Below are 19,324 nucleotides of genomic sequence, written 5' to 3'. Positions count from 1 at the left end.
TACGTCCGTCCAGACCTTCGGGAAACGCCACCTCCCGTCCTCTGTAAGAAGGGAGGGGACGGGATCTACAGCTATACCTTCCATCAGCTCCTTTAATGACAATACAACTGCCTTGTTCATCTTTCCTGTCCTGTTACAACTTCCTGACGGTCGTCAAGAAAAGACTATGGCATTACTAGACTGTGGTGCTAGTGGTATATACATGGACAAGACATACTGGAAGCAATCAGAGGGGCCCAACGTTTTACTAAATTGGATTTACGAGGAGCCTACCACCTTTTACGCATAAGAGAAGGCGACGAATGGAAGACAGCATTCAGGACCCCATTTGGCCATTTTGAATATAGGGTTATGCCGTTTGGTCTTACTAACGCCCCGGCAATCTTCCAGAGATTTATGGACTCAGTGTTTTCAGACCTACTTAATCAGACAGTCGTGATCTACCTAGATGACATTCTTATTTATTCTAGAAATCCTGAACTCCATACTTCCCATGTGAAACAAGTTCTTCAAAGACTTCGTGATCATCAACTATTTTGCAAACCAGAGAAATGTGAGTTCGACATAACGGAAGTCAAATATCTGGGCTATCATTTAAGTCCCACCGGCATAGCTATGGACCAAGAAAAGGTACAAGCTATCCTAGAGTGGCCTTCTCCTTCTACCATAAAAGAGACACAATGTTTCCTAGGTTTAGCAAACTTCTATCGACAATTCATTCTAGACTTTGCCAGTCAGACTAGCCACATAACTCACACCTTAAAGAAGGACAATTTAAAGAAGGGATTTGTCTGGACTGAGGCTGCTGAAGCAGCCTTTCAAAGCTTAAAGAGAGCCTTCACCCAAGCCCCCATCTTAAGACATCCAGATACCACCAAGCAATTTATAGTAGTAACTGATGCTTCTGAGAGAGCCATCGGAGCTGTCTTACTCCAACGACAAGAGGATGATGGCCTTGAACATCCTGTTTTCTATTTGTCTCATATCCTTTCCACAGCTGAACAACATTATTCCGTACTTGAAAGGGAATTATTGGCTCTGAAAACAGCCTGCCTTGAGTGGAGGCAGTTTCTGATGGGTTCCAAGGAACCATTTGAGGTGAGGACAGACCACCGTAATTTACAATGTTTAAGAAATTTTGTATGCCAGAATAGTCGTCAGGCCCGCTGGGCCTTTTTCTTCAGTCAGTACGATTTTTATATTACATATATTCCAGGATCCCAAAACATTCTGGCTGATGCTCTGTCTCGCCGATATCCAGAGTGTTCTCCTTCCTCATCCCAGTATCTTCTAGAACCCAGTAAGATCATTGGAGTGGCTCAGTCTTTCCTGGAAGAAGTACAACAAGAATACGCCAACCTATCGGACCATGACATAGAAGAACTAAGACCATTATTGTACAAGAAACAAGGATATTTTTATTACCAAGACCTGATATTCCTCCCTACAAACAAGGTGCAAAAGAAAGCATTACAAATGTGCCATGATTCCCCTGTAGCTGGTCACAGAGGCATCAAAGCCACACAAGAATTACTTTCACGATTTTTTTGGTGGCCTACCTGGAAACTGGATGTGGAAAGATACGTTCAGGCCTGTCCCATATGTGCCCAAGTCAAAATACCTCACACCAGACCGGCAGGATTACTACAACCTTTGCCTGTTCCATCGGCCCCATGGCATACTATCTCTACTGATTTTATGTGTTCGCTCCCACCATCAGCAGGAAACCGGGTTATCATGGTCACAGTGGATTCTTTCACAAAGATGGCTCATTTCACTGGCCTAAAAAAGCTGCCTACTTCCCAAGAACTAGGTCAAATATTCATAGATCATGTCTTCCGTCTCCATGGACTTCCACATACCATAATCTCTGATAGAGGACCTCAGTACATCTCCCGATTTTGGAAGCATTTTTGTAAAACACTGAATATGAATAGAGCCCTGTCTTCAGGGTTCCATCCTCAGACCAACGGACAGACTGAGCGTCTGAACCAAGGACTAGAGCAATATCTTCGATGCTTTTGCAATTCTACCCAAAGTAACTGGAGCACTTACCTCTCTTTAGCTGAATTTTCCTACAATAACTCAGTCCATAGTGCCTCCAAGGTCACTCCCTTTTTCTGTTCCTATGGTTTTCATCCTACCTCTTTCCCTACTTCTCCACAATCCAACTCTCCTCTACCTGCTATTAACTATTTCTCCAAACGCCTTCTCCAACTCCATAAACTAATTCGATCTAATTTGTTACATACCAAGAGGTATATGAAGAAGGCTGCAGACAAGAGACGTACAACCAATCCAAATTATCATCTGCAAGATAAAGTCTGGCTCTCCTCCAAATTCTTGCCCTCACGTCTCTCTCAAAACAAGTTCACACCTCGTTACTATGGGCCTTTCCGTATTCTCCAGTTGGTCAATCCTGTCACTGTCCGTCTTCACTTACCCCATACATGGAAGATCCATCCGGTTTTTCATGTTTCTCAGCTTAAACCTTATGTGCCTGACCCTTACTCACGTCAGTTTCCTTGTCCACCTCCTGTCCTTGTGAATGATGCTCCTGAATATGAAGTGCAGGAAATCTGTGACTCTCGTCTTTTTCATAAACGACTTCAGTATCTGATTCATTGGAAGGGTTATCCTCTCAGTGAATGTTCATGGGAAGATGCCTCTTCCGTTCACGCTCCTCTCCTGACTCAACGCTTTCACTGTTTATTCCCTCTTAAACCTGGGCCTTCGGGAGGGGGACCTACTGTCGCGCCGCGCGGTGCGGCGCGAGCCGAGAGCTCGACTTCGGCCGGGCGTTCGGCTCGGGCCGCGCACCGCGTTATTAAGACGCGGCGCGCCCCCAGCCTCTCCTGCGCGTTTCGAGGCCCCAGATTTGCTTGGGGCCTCGTTCTTCCTTCTGCCTTTCACTGTCCCAGGGGTCTCTGAACCCTCTTACCTGTTTTTCTTCGTTTTCTTTGTCCTTTCTTCTGTTTGCAGTCTGTTGTGTGCCTTTCTTTATGTCTTTTCCTCCTTCCCAGATTCCTGTGCTTTCCCAGCATTCCTTGTTCCCTATTCTCTATGGTTCCTCTACTATTCTGTTCTATATATTGTTTCCCTATCTAAGATGGTGTCCTTTTACTTCCTGTGGGTCACTTCCTGTTTGTTGGTATATAAGGGCTGTGTTTTTCCTCTTTCCTTGCGCTGCAACACTTTCTGCTCAGTTGGTGTCTTCGCTCCTGATTTCCTTGCCTTTTGGTTTTGGACTCAGCATTCTGTATTTTCTGATTTTTGCTCCTTTTGGATTCCTGTTTGTTGTTCTTGTTTTTCTCCAGGACTTTTCCTGTTTGGAGGTTTTTCCCCTTGGAAGGGGTTTTTCCCTCTGGCGCTACTTTCTGAAGGGCACGGTCTGTTCTTGGTGTCTCCATTGCCTACAGCACCGTGGCTACCAGAAAGAGTCGCCCCTTTTTGGGCCAAAGCCGAACATTGAAGATTCACGCCACCAGATCTGCAAATTCCAGGCGCAAGCAGCACGTGAGTCGTGACAGAAATTTGTACATACATGCAGACAAAATCGCACACACTGTCTCCCTCTCTGTTTTAAAAGACTTCCAAAATATTGGGTATTTTTATAAATAATGTGTTTTCTCTCACTTAGTATCCCTACCAATCTCCATTTGTTTCCCTTTCCTCTGCCCCTCTAGCCCCTCTCATGCACCCTGCTTGTGTATAATGTAATGGAAAATGTCTGTGATAAAACAAAATAAGAACATTATTTAATTGATTATTGATGCTATTCATTACCTATCCTCCATCTTACAAAATATGAGATGAAATGCAAATATATACATTTATTATTAATCATAGGATGCAGAGGCGTGGTGGATATGCTACTACAGATATGGCGACTGAAACTAGCAAGGCTCATATAAAATGTGGATTCTGATCTGCTGACTTGTTTATGTTGGACTTGGCTGTGCTATCTCATAGCTTAGTGAATTTGGTATACCGTGAGTACATGTATCAATCTGGGGTGTAGCCTGGCCAGTAAGATTAGGAGGGGTGAGCTTCAGATTTTCCAACAATCATGCTGGCACGTAAAGTTACATTATAAATGTTGACATGTGGTAAGGTTTGGATATGTAAATATACAGATATGGCTCTAGTTGCTTATTAAAATTTGGCCCCTTCGTTTTGTGGCAAACGCTATAGCAAAGGTAAGTACAGGAAAACAATTGGCAATAAAGCCTGAGGATAATTTTTTTGAAATCGATCCTAATTTTGTTCACATGTTTAGGAAGAGGGAGTGTGATTTGACAGTCCAATTACCTCTTTCGAAACTACTGCATACTAGCCCATGCAGTACTCTGTAGGACGATTTATGAGTTCTTGATCTTATCATTGCCCGGTACAACCAAAACAGTCATCAGGACATAGAAATATGTCCTAAACATTTTATATTTATGTTACCTTTGCTTCTCATCTACTCTTGCCCATGATGAAAAGGTAATCCATTATGCTACTGCTAATGATTCTTACTGGAACTGACTGGAGGGCAATATTGAGTTAAACATTGATTCACAGGCAAAGTGTGCTGATAAAAGTATTATCTGCTCGCTGGAGCCAAAACCATCTTCCTCTGATTAATATTCTGATTTTCTTTAAACACTTAGACACAGTTTGCAGACTTGATCTATGGGACTTGTGGGATATCAACATTTCAAACACATACTGCTGTCCTTTGGAATTATTACAACCCACCTTTTAACAAAGAAGGGCAGTGGGTCACTGGAATTACTTAACATATTTAGACAAACAAACGAGAGAAAACTATCATCTGTTCGGGCATGAAGTTTCACCCAGAAAATACTTCCTGCTCCACGATGGAAATTCAGTTCAGTGCACATCATTTTTTCACTTTAATCTTATATACAAAAGATGCTATATGATTGGGTGATAAATTTAGGGGTACCTGACTCAAGTTGCAGTAGGAACTCCATGGAAAAGATTCTAATGCTATTTTAATTAGCAAAGCCAATCAGTCCCACTTTGCTAATGTTGGTTTGCTGCTGGTATTAGCTTTGCCAAGGCTTCTTGAACTGCAGCACTAACATCTCAAAAGCAAATTGCAGAAGACTGCTATTTTGAAGTGTTATTTCGCATAATTCCAAGATGTCCATTTAGACACAACATATGGTCATCAATAAAAAATATAACAATAAGAATATAAAATAACGTTGTGTGTAGCATGGGCGGGGTTGGAAAACATTATTGCGGGACAAAGGGCAGTGGAGAGCAGAGAGAAAAGGCAAGGGGGTAGAAAAGGCGAAGTGAGTTGGGATGATTGGGGAATGGAGTAAGCATGGCGGCAGGGATAGGGAGAGGAAGAATACATGAAGAATGAATAAGAAAGAGAGGAGCTTGGAAATACTGGCGGAAAGAGGGAGGAGTAAAGTAAGGACTGCCTTGCAAAGGAAAAGTAGTTTACTGATATCATCAAAGGAACGATACAACGCATCCAAAGAAAAGGTGATAAAAGCAAAATGCTCCTCTGGGCAGGAAAAATTCACATCATTTGCTTTCAATTAGTTATCCAAAATCCAAATCTGTCATTTCTCGCTTAATTTTAAAGCGAGATGCATCCATATGTCAATTATATTTAAACAAAACCACTCTGAACAACAACAGCCACTCCTGTTCTGATTTTCCAGTGTATTTGCAGTGCATTATTTGTACAGTGAATGCTGCGTAATTAAGTGAAATGGCGTAGTGGTGTAATTTCGCGAATTTCACGTAAGAAGCAGAACACAACATTCCTGAAAGTACACAAATTACACCGGGGTAATTTAAATTTCTCCCAGGCATAATAAGGAGCAGGAATCCGAAGCAGTTGATGATGCCAACCAGTCATGGACAATGGGCAGACCCAGAGTGCACTCTAAGCATACTTTTAAGATACATTTGTTATGATGATGTCTTTGCTATGTCTGTAACCAGATTGCAATAAGAAGTTGCACACGTTCCTGGGTCTGTTGTTAATAAAAATATCAATATTATATTTGGCAATTGTATTTTGTTTTTCAGACCTTAGAATGCCTTGATGGTGGTAAACCGTTTTCTGCTGCCTACTACGCTGATGTGCCTGGTGCCATTAAATCATTGCGGTACTGTGCAGGCTGGGCTGATAAAAATCATGGACGCACTATTCCCTCAGGTGAGTAGCTCTGATGTCAGCTAGCAGGCCACTTTAAAGAAAATAATGTTCACTAGGGTGAATGTTAACTAGGGTGAATGAAAAAGTTTTTGCGATATTGAAGTTGGATGGCAAGGATTTATGTAGGTTTAATGTCCGTTTTCAAAGTTATCTAAATCACTTTTTTGAAAGAATTGACTTTTAATTGGTACAAAATACGTTCCTTGCTCTTTGACCGAGCAACACTATTCTCTAATAAACTGTATCTGATCGTAAATAGTTCTATAAGCAAAGTACATCATTTAATCCAAAGTAAATCATATTGAAAGGCGTATACAGCTGAGATATTTTGACTGCCAAACAATTATTTGTATAGCAAGAATTGCTGTTTCAGAGGCCTGCAGAGTCTGCAGCATTGTGCGCATGACAATCTTGAGCTAGGCTTACATGTTGTTTCCCTTTCTCACTTGGTATGGCCCAAAATCCAAGTAACATGAGTGGGATTAATTTTCCTCCTCACTTTAGGTATTTAAATGTCTGTGCCTAATACATATTTCTAAATCTAGGGCCAGATGTAAGAAGCAGTGACCCCAAAATACTGTTTGCAATTTGCGACCAGTATTTTTGTGACCAATATTTTGTGAACCAACCTATTAATACAAATATCAGAAACTCCAATGTATCAAGGATGCCCAGGGTAGGTAATTACATTTGTCATCAATCCTGAGCTCATAAATGTCTATTGTAGACCCTTTAAGGTTTGTTATGAAGACCCTCTGTGGATATCAAAATTGCCCAACTATCACATCATGTTCAGTCGTGGTACTATAATGAAGGGAAGGCACAATTATAAATCTTGGTATACAGAGTCAAATATAAAGGATCATTCCCTAGAAAGTATTTTCATACATATTCATAAAGTCTGTCACAATGTGAGTAAGGGACACCAGATATATTAGAAAACATCCAACATGTTTGTAAACTTCTTTACCAGTGGATATCAGTAACCTGTGCCAAATATGCACCATTGTTAAGGTGGTGATGTATGATGTTACAGATCAAGACCCAGTTGGACTGGTTTCAGCCATATCAACATATTGATGGAAAGTTGAAATATAGATACATATTGATTTCACTTTTGAGTACATGTCCAACATTTTAGTGCCCTGGCTGAACATTGTGGGATCTCTCCTGAATATCTCTTTCATGATGGAATGAAGTGCTACTTTGAATCTTTTGCGGTAATGTATCGCTCTTGGTTTGATTAACACATCATCCTTGACTTGCTGAATGACGAAAGGAATTGTAAAGTTTTCCTGAACTGGTGCTGCACCTATGCAATTATATGAATTTATAATGTATCTTGGTCTCACAAACATAGAGCATTTCAGATTAGTATAACAAGTTGTAAATAGGCAGAAGTATTAATCATGTAGTGTTGGTAATGGATGTTTGAGTACCAGTCTGGAAAATCATGAACCCTATTGCCCCACACTCAATTTCAACAACAGTAGTGGGTTGCCATGGTTGCAAACAGTAACATCTTTGAACTGACCTCCCTTGGTGTGATGTCATAGCACATAATATTTTACATCATAACCTTACATTATAAAGGTGTCTGCCAAGCCACAGGAATTATGTGGCTTGGTCATACATGTAGGAACTATTCTCCGTTGGTGTAGGTGTTAAGGAGCTATCATCCTGTACAGTTTTATTATCAATTTTCATTCAAATGGAAGATAAAAGAGAATTAATACTTTTGGGAGGTAATACCTTCAACTTCCTATAGTTCAGCATAAATCATGGATCTTCGGCCACGCGCAGCATGAGGTTGGATGCAGTGGGTATGTTTAAAAAAAAAAAAAATCTCTGGAACTGCGCATCCACCCACCGATTGGTCGATCTGCAGATCTGTGCATCTGCAGAGCAGACAAAAAAAAAGAATTAGGCCCTTTTTGGCCCACAAGAGTGCCTTAGGGACCCCTCTATGTGTCCTATGGGGACAGGGCACCTGTATGCTGACCCCTTATGTGTTTTTGCACTCTTCTTTTCCCACTCCTGAGCCGATGCGACAAACAAAATGGTGGCTGCAACTTTTTTGTCAGGTTGCGGCCAGTCAGTCAGGGTCTTGCTTTTCCCCGGATTCCTGGATCCGGACCCAGATCCGCAGGTCTGGATCCAGATACAGAGTAATGAGTTGCTCCTCCTTTGAAGTATAGATATATATCTTTCTGGTGTAGTAATGCAACTGTTCTCTGAAAAACGGATGGTAGGCTTGTTTGTGCCTCTGGAATTAGGGGCATGTTTCTTGGAATATATCTTTGCCACCTTTTGACAAACCTTCATCGAATTTTCCCCCCAAAAGTGTGCCGCTGATTATTGTTCCACATGGAAAGTTTCAGGGGTATCCGTCAAATAGGGAATGAGTAAAATGGGGGATGACTGCCGGCCAAACTGCTGGATGGAAATTTGGCAGAAAGCTAGCATTCGGTACACAGGATGTGCTTTTGGTTATTCGGTGTAAATCTAATAGTTTTTGAGATAGGAAAGGGAAAATACATTTGTATATCCGTGACTGAATAAAAATCTCATGCAATGAAATGCATATATATATATATATATATATATATATATATATATATATATATATACACATATATATATATATGTATATACATATGTGTGTGTGTGTGTGTAAACCAAAGGTTACAGGGAGGTTATAGTTAGGTTCTGAATTTACTTGCAAAAAAAATAGAAAATCAGCAGTTATAGTTAGTGTTATTTTAAGTAACTATAACTTGCAACTTGCAACCTAAGATAACTATAACTCAGGTAGTGGTCCCTGGGGCACGGGGGCCACACAGCTCCCCCACATACTATTGAAATGAAACCCTGGGGATGGGGTAGCAGTCTGGGGCATAAATAAGCCTAGTTGGGGAGACAGCGCTTGTTTTTGCTTAAAAATGTTGCCACAGATTCACGACCCCATTGTGAATTTGTGGGGAAAATGTAAAGATAAGGTACTTTTTTACACTGGTGGGGTCTCTGTGGGAAACCACATCAATGCTTAAGGATCAGAGTGTCCCTACCCTGGCTCCTTTCATTTTTTAATCTTTTTTTATAAGACTTAGCTGAACCTGAGTCCCAAGATGGCTGCCATTATTTCCTTGTTGAAGTGTTGGCAGCCAATCAGATCTCAGCACAAAATCTGGAGGGTTTGTGGAGCCTCGCTGCTCTATATGTACACAAATTTGAATTTTCTTTAATATCTCAACAACTACTGACCTGATTTACACCAATTCACTAAAAGGCCGTTTTCTGGACTGAGAGCTTTCTTTCTGCCAATTTTGGTGCAAATCCATCCAGTGGTTTTGCCATTATTCCTGTTCAAAATCCCCATAGAAATTAACATGGAGAAAACACTTTTTTGGGATCTCCCTTTTTCTCGGTCTCAGCTTGACGGAAACTTTCCAGAGAGCAGTTGACTTGAGAATTGTATTTTTTGGGAAAGGTTTGTAAAGCTTCATCAACCGACGCCAAAGATATAGGCAAGTAAAAAAACACTTTTTCCATAGGAACTAGGACACTAGGTAATAGATAGCCAGATAGCTAGATAGGTAGCTTGAAAGCTAGATAGATAGATAGATAGATAGATAGATAGATAGATAGATAGATAGATAGATAGATAGATAGATAGATAGATAGATAGATAGATAGATAGATAGATAGATCATATACAAACACACACTGTACAGCTGTGCACATTCATACAGTTCTGCCACAAAGGCAAATATTGGCAACGTTTTGGGTGTGTTCTAAGTCTTTGTTGCAAACAACCTTCTGTTACAAATTCTTTATTTGGATAATTACAGCTACTATTATACATAAAATACAAAGAAAAAACTGAAGGAAACTGGTAGCACTCAATTGATATATACAGTAGAACTATAGTAAAGGCTGTCATTATTCCACATAAAAACTGCTGACAATTGTTAAAAATATAATTGTGTTCATTGCCCTGCAACTACTAAAAATGGCCCTAGAAACAAAAATCTGAAAGAATTCTCATTTTTTGTATGAAAACATTATTCACAACACAAACTGAAAGAGCCTGATTGTCCGTTGTTAGTCAACAGTTTAAACATATTTTGTAGTTTAGTCATAAATATATCAGCTCTTAAATAATCTGAATTCCCTACCCCCTTTATCAAAAGGTGATAAAATGCTTAAACATTATAAATCGAGTAAGCTAGTGACAGCTTTAAGAAAAATGTTTTAAGACTGATAAGTCTAGTGCAGATGCATGAATGTTGAGTTAATGATTTGTTTGAAAGTTTGAGCACATGAATGACAAGGCTTTTTTCAGATAAAACTCAATTCCAAATTTCGATTTATCAACATAATTTAATCTTAAAACAGAAACATTTCTCTCTCATAGAGGAGTTTAATGGCTCTGATAGAAATCTTGTGGTTGTTGTATGTCACTTCTCATGTGTTTCTCACTTGCCTTAAATATTTTAATATCACAAATATTTCTTTATAATCTTGCCCCTGTGGGTATTATCATGTTCATTTATATATATGCTCATTATGTGTACAGTTGCAGAAACACATGCTCCTATACAATTACACTCAGTACTTATTTATATGCGATATTTTTAACAAATATAAGCCTGGGCCAATAGAAAACTCTATAAGTTACTATGACACTCCTGCCCCAGTGGGCATTCCAAAACCGATTATTCCTATACATTGGGCCGGCTGTAAATTCTCACAACAGTTGCTCTAGTAATATAGTGATAACCATATTTAATTGGTCAATGAAATAATATCATAAATAAATAATTCATATTGTACCGTATTATTTTTTCCAGCATACTAATCCTAACAGTCAAATGGTTCATCATGATGTTAAAACAAAAATATGGTGTTTCTCCAAACTTGAAACAGTCCCACCAATTTTCAAATTATCACCACCTGTGTAAAAATTAAAAAACCTACAATGAAAAGCATCCCCACATTTACATTGCTAAATTATGTAAAAAAACTTTTAAACCATGTTTTCAGAAGCTCTCACTTGTTTTAGTGGGTGCATCGGAGTGGGTCAGTGAGTGGGTGCATGAGGGTTGTGAGTGGGTGCATGAGGATCGCAGTGGGTTTGTGAGTGAGTGTGTGAGTGTTTGAGTGGGTTTGTGAGTGGGTGCGTAAGTGTCTGAGTTGGTGAGTGAGTCGGAGTAAGATAGAGAGTTTTTTAGGCTCTTGTATGTGATAGAGATATAGAGTTTTTTATGCTCTTGTATGTGATATACTTAGAATGAGATATTTCTGGACAAATTAAAAAGAAAAATGCATTTGTCATTTAAAAAGAGTAATATCACCTTTCAGTATGAGCCTTAAACATTTGCAGTAAAAAAAAAAATGGGAAACGAGCCTGGCTGGACTTGAACCCTCAGTGTGAATGTGTGTGACCTTCACACTGAGCTATTCATTTTTCTTTTGTTGGTTTGTTTTAGCCCTTTATGGGCTATCTCATGTGCCCTTGCAGGCTATCTGGAATCGTGGGAGAAGCCTCAAGGCCTCCCCGATGGTCCCATTGCTACAGGCAAGCAAGAAGCTGCTTTTAGCATCCGCTCTGAGGTTGCTGAAGCAAATCTTTCATCTCTGTTCCATGCGTGCATACCTGCATGCTTGGAACAGAGATGAAGGCTCCACTTTCTGACAATGGGACTTGCTTGGGAGGTCCCGCTGACAGAAACTGGAGTGTTTGCTGTGACTTGGCTGCAGCTTCAAAGCTGCAGCCAAGCCACAGCAAACAGCTGTGTCCCGGGGGTGGACATCCTGGGACATAGCAGGAGCCGGCCATGGGGGTGGCAGAGGCCAGGGACATCAGTGGCTCCTTGAGAGTAGGTGGTAGTCCCTGGGGCTAAATGGGGTCTGAAACAGACCACCTTTACATTATTTTGTATGTTCCCCGGGGAATTGGTGATCCCCAGGGCAGGGAGCAACGCAGCCCCCGCTCATATTTAATTAATCACTCCGGGGAGATGGTGGTCCCCGGCACTGTAGGGGAGGCCATCAGGCCTCCCCCACATATTAAGACAATTTATGCCCCAGTGGATGGTGGTCACCCCGCTCATATTTCAGGAATAGCCCACAGGAGGTGGTGCACCCCAGGCCATTGGGCCTCCCCCATACAGGGAGTGCAGAATTATTAGGCAAGTTGTATTTTTGAGGATTAATTTTATTATTGAACAACAACCATGTTCTCAATGAACCCAAAAAACTCATTAATATCAAAACTGAATATTTTTGGAAGTAGTTTTTAGTTTGTTTTTAGTTTTAGCTATGTTAGGGGGATATCTGTGTGTGCAGGTGACTATCACTGTGCATAATTATTAGGCAACTTAACAAAAAAAAATATATACCCATTTCAATTATTTATCATTACCAGTGAAACCAATATAACATCTCAACATTCACAAATATACATTTCTGACATTCAAAAACAAAACAAAAACAAATCAGTGACCAATATAGCCACCTTTCTTTGCAAGGACACTCAAAAGCCTGCCATCCATGGATTCTGTCAGTGTTTTGATCTGTTCACCATCAACATTGCGTGCAGCTGCAACCACAGCCTCCCAGACACTGTTCAGAGAGGTGTACTGTTTTCCCTCCTTGTAAATCTCACATTTGATGATGGACCACAGGTTCTCAATGGGGTTCAGATCAGGTGAACAAGGAGGCCATGTCATTAGATTTCCTTCTTTTATACCCTTTCTTGCCAGCCACGCTGTGGAGTACTTGGACGCGTGTGATGGAGCATTGTCCTGCATGAAAATCATGTTTTTCTTGAAGGATGCAGACTTCTTCCTGTACCACTGCTTGAAGAAGGTGTCTTCCAGGAACTGGCAGTAGGACTGGGAGTTGAGCTTGACTCCATCCTCAACCCGAAAAGGCCCCACAAGCTCATCTTTGATGATACCAGCCCAAACCAGTACTCCACCTCCACCTTGCTGGCGTCTGAGTCGGACTGGAGCTCTCTGCCCTTTACCAATCCAGCCACGGGCCCATCCATCTGGCCCATCAAGACTCACTCTCATTTCATCAGTCCATAAAACCTTAGAAAAATCAGTCTTGAGATATTTCTTGGCCCAGTCTTGACGTTTCAGCTTGTGTGTCTTGTTCAGTGGTGGTCGTCTTTCAGCCTTTCTTACCTTGGCCATGTCTCTGAGTATTGCACACCTTGTGCTTTTGGGCACTCCAGTGATGTTGCAGCTCTGAAATATGGCCAAACTGGTGGCAAGTGGCATCGTGGCAGCTGCACGCTTGACTTTTCTCAGTTCATGGGCAGTTAATTTGCGCCTTGGTTTTTCCACACGCTTCTTGCGACCCTGTTGACTATTTTGAATGAAACGCTTGATTGTTCGATGATCACGCTTCAGAAGCTTTGCAATTTTAAGAGTGCTGCATCCCTCTGCAAGATATCTCACTATTTTTGACTTTTCTGAGCCTGTCAAGTCCTTCTTTTGACCCATTTGCCAAAGGAAAGGAAGTTGCCTAATAATTATGCACACCTGATATAGGGTGTTGATGTCATTAGACCACACCCCTTCTCATTACAGAGATGCACATCACCTAATATGCTTAATTGGTAGTAGGCTTTCGAGCCTATACAGCTTGGAGTAAGACAACATGCATAAAGAGGATGATGTGGTCAAAATACTCATTTGCCTAATAATTCTGCACTCCCTGTATAGTAAAACATTTGTGCCCCAGGGGTGGTGAACCCAGGGTGCGGGTTGCACGACCCCCGCTCATATTTTATTATTTGCCCCGGGGCTGTGGGAGGTCTTGGAGGCCCCCCTATTAAAAAGAAAAGAGTGCCCCCGGGACGTGGCCCACCTGGGAACTTATTTACAAACAAGCATAGGCTGTTTTTTAAAAACATTTTGTCACAGATTTGCAACCCATTGCGAACTCACTGAAAACATATAAAAAATAATGCTTTTTAACCCTGGGAGCGTCTCTTTGGGACCCCAGCACCAGAGCTAAGGGGCCACGGTGTTCATACTGTGATCGCTTTTGTATTTTATATATTTTTTTTTCTGAAATTTAGCTTCAGCCGAGTCCCAAGACGGCTGCCATTGCTTCCTTGTTGAAGTGTTGGCAGCCAATCAGATCTTAGCACGAGATTGGGAGGGGTTGCGAATCCTTTGTGTCCCTAGATATACAAATTTGATTTCCTTAAATTTCTAAAAAAAAACTGAACATATTTACACCAAATAACTAAAAGGGCTCTTTCTCGACCAAGAGCCAACTTTCTGCCAAACTGGGTGTATTTCTGTCCAGTTGTTTTAGCGCTATCGCTGTTCAATTTTTCTTATTGGAGTTCACATTGAAAACTCTTTAAGTTTCACCCCCCCTTATTTTGGCCCCCGCTTGACAGATCATCCCGAAACTTTCCAGGCAGCAGCTCATGTGACTGTCAAACATTTTTGGAAAATTTCGTGAAGATTCTTCAAGCGGTGCCAAAGATATAGGCAAGCATATAACAGTTTTTCTATAGAAACTAGGCGGCACTAGATAATATTTAAATATGTGTATGTTTATATACATATATATATATATATATATATTTGACAAAAAATAAGGGATAATGGGATAATGATCATTTCTGCCCTCCTTCATGCCTATTCACAATAATCCCACCTTCATTCTGCACACACTGTTCCACATTTCTTAAAGTGGCAGCAAGGAGACAGCACTAGGCTGAGAGACCTAATTTAAAATAAAACCATTAGATCATTTGAAACATGAAAAATGATTTTGGGGTGGGGAAAGCAGAGAGGCTGTAGTATTTACAGTTGCAATGTTTACGTACTCCACTCTGAAAGCTAGGAGGGACGAGTGACCTAACACCGATGGAGTGGATATTATCACACTATGAATCAACCAAAGGCCTAGTGTTAAGTATCTAAAAGGCAATACAACCCACTTTAGACCCCCCCAGGGATCGTGAAAACGGACTAAAATAGCATAGTAGAAAAATGTGCTGTAAGATTTTGTATAATTGGTACATGGCACTCCAGAAACTCAAATCAACAGAGCCTTCAGATGAGAAGCAAAATACTGGAAAAACTATGGGGTATGGGGCACAGTAGTTCACATATGGTGGTCTTGTCCCATTCTAGCTATGTATTGGAAAGAGATTCTAAGCCACATTAGCCACATTAGCCACATTAGGAAAACAGTGGGTCTCTCAGTTTCAAACCAAAAACGAATAGACACTACCCACATGTTGCTGGTTGGTAAACAAGGAACTGCGTCCCACTGGAAGAGGAGAACGTTACCCGACTAACAGCAATGGGCCAGGAGACTTTGGAATGTAATGGCAATGGAAATTACTTTGGTTAGTAGTTTAAGAGGAGGTAAATATTGGGTTTTAGGGTGAAGGTATGGTTTGAAAATCTTCTACTTACAATGTCATGTGTAACATACGTAATAAATCTAGGAAAATATTTTACAAAAAAGTACATCTGTTATGCCTCGTTTTGCTGTTGAAAACTCAGAACACGGTGTATTTATCATGTGTGGTAAAAATATCCACCTTATTCTGCCCAGCTTTTAATGAGGACCTCTGTCTCCTCATGCTTTTCGGGTAGTAAGTTAAAGGATAGTTCCACGTTGAAAAATAAAATCATTAATTTGACCTAATACGGACTTCTGTGGTACATAACCCTGTAGGTGTTTGCATGGTAGAGTGAATATGCATGGAAATCTAGGGGTGTATTTACAAGCCCCTAGTGCCTTCCTGTGTCACATTAGCATATTTTATTTTTTTACACTAGTGTAGCGTTAGGAAGGCTTTTTTGTATTTACAAAGAGGCACAATGCTTGCATTGCACCACTTTGCACCCCCTTGCACTACATTATGCCTGCACCGGGCATAATGTCATGTAAGGGGAGCGATCTGGCTCTAGGAGGCCCACAAAAATGGTGCAGTGAAATCAACAAGATTTCACTGCGCCATTTATGCCATTGTTTATAACGCCTGTGCAGGTGTTAAAATGACACAACCATAGAAACATATGGGCCTCCTTGCACGTCGCTGCACTAGCGTGAACATTTTTGATGCTAGCGTAGCAAAGAGCCACAATAGCGGCAAAACTTTTGACGCTAGTGGCTTAACATTCACCATGGTGCACCGATGGGGTCCTTAGGTAGGGAAGGGGCGACACAAAAAAACTGGTGCATCAGCACGGATGCCCCAGTTTCTTGTAAATATGCTCCCTAGTGTTTGAATAGGTTCTCATTAGGAGATGTCGGGGCATATTTATACTTTGTTTGCACCAAATTAAGGTCATTTTTTTAACTCTAATTCGGTGCAAAACTAATTCAATTTTTATACTTTGGCACTAGACCCATCTAGCGCCAAATTTATAGAGTTAAAGTCATTTTTTGGATGTGGAAACCTACCTTGCCGTAATGAGATGCAAGGTAGGTGCTCCCGTGCAAAAAATGACTCTATGGCCTTAACGCCATATTTATACTCCCGTGCAAAAATGGTGCACGGGAGGGAGGAGGGGTCAAAAAATGGTGCAAACCTTGCTTTGCCCCATTTTTTAACACCTGGGTCAGGGCAGGCGTTAGGGTACCTGTGGGCCTATTTCCATGGTGCCCTCCCCAGGCCCCAGGGACACCCTCACCCACGCTAGAGGGACAGGGGAGGATGGGGGACCCCATTCCAGGTAAGTACATGTAAGTATTTTATTTTATTTTTTAAAGTGCTATGGGGGCCCTGAAATGGGCCCTCATACATGGCACAGTGTGCAGTGGCCATGTCCAGGGGACCCTGGTCCCCTGTGCTGTCCATTGGGTTGGTGGGCATGACTCCTGTCTTTTCTAAGACAGGAGTCATGTGGTATGGATGGTTTTGCGTCAGAAAATGACTCTAGCAGGTTAGAGTAATTTTTTTTTTTACTCTAACCTGCCTAACGTCATTTTTTGGGTGCAAAACCCCCTTCTCCCATACCGCCAGCCCTGCCTCATTTTTTTTACACTAGCCTACCCTTTGCACTGGCTTGCACCATTCCATAAATATGGTGCCCGGCTGGTGCACAGAAATGGTGCAAGCCGGTGCTAAACTTTTTGGTGCAAAATTGCGTTAGTGCAGTTTTGCCCCAAAAAGTATAAATCATGGTCTGAATGTTCCCCTGAAAAAAAAACAAATCTGCAAAAATATTAAGAGGAAAAATTCCATGCACCCCTTACTAAGACATATGTGCTTACTGGAGCTCGCAGTGTCTGCTTAAATTCCTGTTAAATTGCCTCATTGAAGTACCCATGATAACCTATATTGATCACAATCACTCGAGAACTGGAGAGGAGAAAATATTTTGCACGGACAGAAAATGCATTTCTTTTATTGTTTCTTTCGCAGATGGTTGTATCATTTACAGCAGCTCACAGTTAAATGCTGCCATGTTTTTGCATATTCAGAGGCTCCTTTGAGTTTTAGAAGTGTTTCAACATTTCTTATTGCTTTCTCGTAGATGGAGACTTCTTTACATTTACAAGACACGAGCCTGTTGGTGTATGCGGTCAAATTATTCCAGTGAGTATAAAATATTTTCATTGCTGACATATGGAAAAATGATATCAAAAACGTTAATTAGCACAAGATGAAAATAGAGCTATATAGACAAATGTCACTAAAATGTGATGTTATGTGCGTGAAATGGAAAAATGTGTGTGTTCGCTGTTTATTATTTAACACATAATATTTACCGTGTCACAAATATTCATTGATATATGTAGTCATAAATTGGGCATACTATACTACTATCCTTCAAGAATACAACTTAAAAACACCTGCATAAGGGACTCAGTTAATATTAGAACATCAACCTCAGAGGGGCAGTGCCTGGATTGTTCCCATGGTTTTCCATGAGGGCATCTTAGTTGTGAAGATCCAAAGCTCCATGGCCTATAGGGCTCGACTTCCATGCTCCTCTGTTTCCTCGTTAACAACTTACACGCTATGATTGTTGAAGATCTGTTGCCTCCACTCAAAAATAGCCCATCATATTTCCCTACCTCCTCAGTAGAACAAGACGTTCCAGAGTCTGTTGCTACTCGGAGTAACAGGTGTGGGTGCAGGTAGTACTTTAAAGTGCATTTCTTCTATGTGATGCATGACAACATGGTACGATAATATATAGACTTTTTAAACTTTGGAAAAGCCTGATGAGTCCTCTTCTCCATCTAAAACACTTCTACATAGTGGGGGATATGGGAGTTAATCCAAATAGTTACCAATGCAGTTTAAAAAATGTATTGGATATGGTTTACCTCTGTGTCGTCCTCCATTGTGACGGTCAAGTTACTGTCAGGCAAGACTTGCAGAGGGGTTGGCATCCATGTCATCCAAGATTAACTCCACTTTCTACTGTGAGTTATGTATGCATTGGGGACAATACCTCTTGTAGCTCCCACATCTCATATCTAATCTTATGCCTGCTGTCATAAACGAACCCATACGAGAAATACATCATTGAACTGAACTTTGAGTTCTCCATTTCCTAAGGCAGACGATTTAACCTTGGCTTGAGGACCCTGCCTGTTAGTTTGGGGCTTCTGTTCCTGCTGCTAGTTTGATGATCTACATGCTTAACACCGTAAGATCTATGATTTGCGATGATCTTTCAAAATATGTTAGTATACACTTCTTTCTCCCTGTAGAAGTGTGATACCAACTCATCTCTGGGAAATCGAAGACCAGAGGCCCAGACATATCACCCTCAGTAGACCTCTGTTCCTGTCAGAGTCTGTTCCCACAGTGGCGACATTATGATTGCTGACCCCTCTGACAAACAGCCACAGATGACACCCCCAGCCCTGCAGACCTAGGGGGTTATTCTAACTTTGGAGGAGTGTTAATCCGTCCCAAAAGTGACGGTAAAGTGACGGATATACCACCAGCCGTATTACGAGTTCCATAGGATATAATGGAGTCGTAATACGGCTGGTGGTAAATCCGTCACTTTTCCGTCACTTTTGGGACGGATTAACACCTCCTCCAAAGTTAGAATAACCCCCCTAGACTTGAATCCCACTTCCATATGCGACCCCATAATTATCTTTCCC

At 41.1% G+C, this 19,324-nt stretch overlaps 1 protein-coding gene across 1 annotated transcript in view; it reads left to right on the top strand.

Moving 5' to 3' along the window:
• The window catches only part of ALDH1A1 (aldehyde dehydrogenase 1 family member A1), a 440,093-nt gene that overhangs the window by 320,631 nt on the left and 100,138 nt on the right, over positions 1–19,324 (top strand). The window contains exons 5-6 of the mRNA XM_069228985.1: positions 6,067–6,196; positions 17,731–17,792. Of these exons, the coding sequence (XP_069085086.1) occupies positions 6,067–6,196; positions 17,731–17,792 (192 nt within the window). The remainder of the gene's footprint in view (positions 1–6,066; positions 6,197–17,730; positions 17,793–19,324) is intronic.

The sequence above is a fragment of the Pleurodeles waltl genome, chromosome 1_1, assembly GCF_031143425.1.
Source record: "Pleurodeles waltl isolate 20211129_DDA chromosome 1_1, aPleWal1.hap1.20221129, whole genome shotgun sequence".
Taxonomy (NCBI): Eukaryota; Metazoa; Chordata; class Amphibia; order Caudata; family Salamandridae; genus Pleurodeles; species Pleurodeles waltl.
The sequence above is the reverse complement of the archived record's forward strand: the minus strand, read 5'-3'. Positions and strand labels throughout refer to the sequence as shown.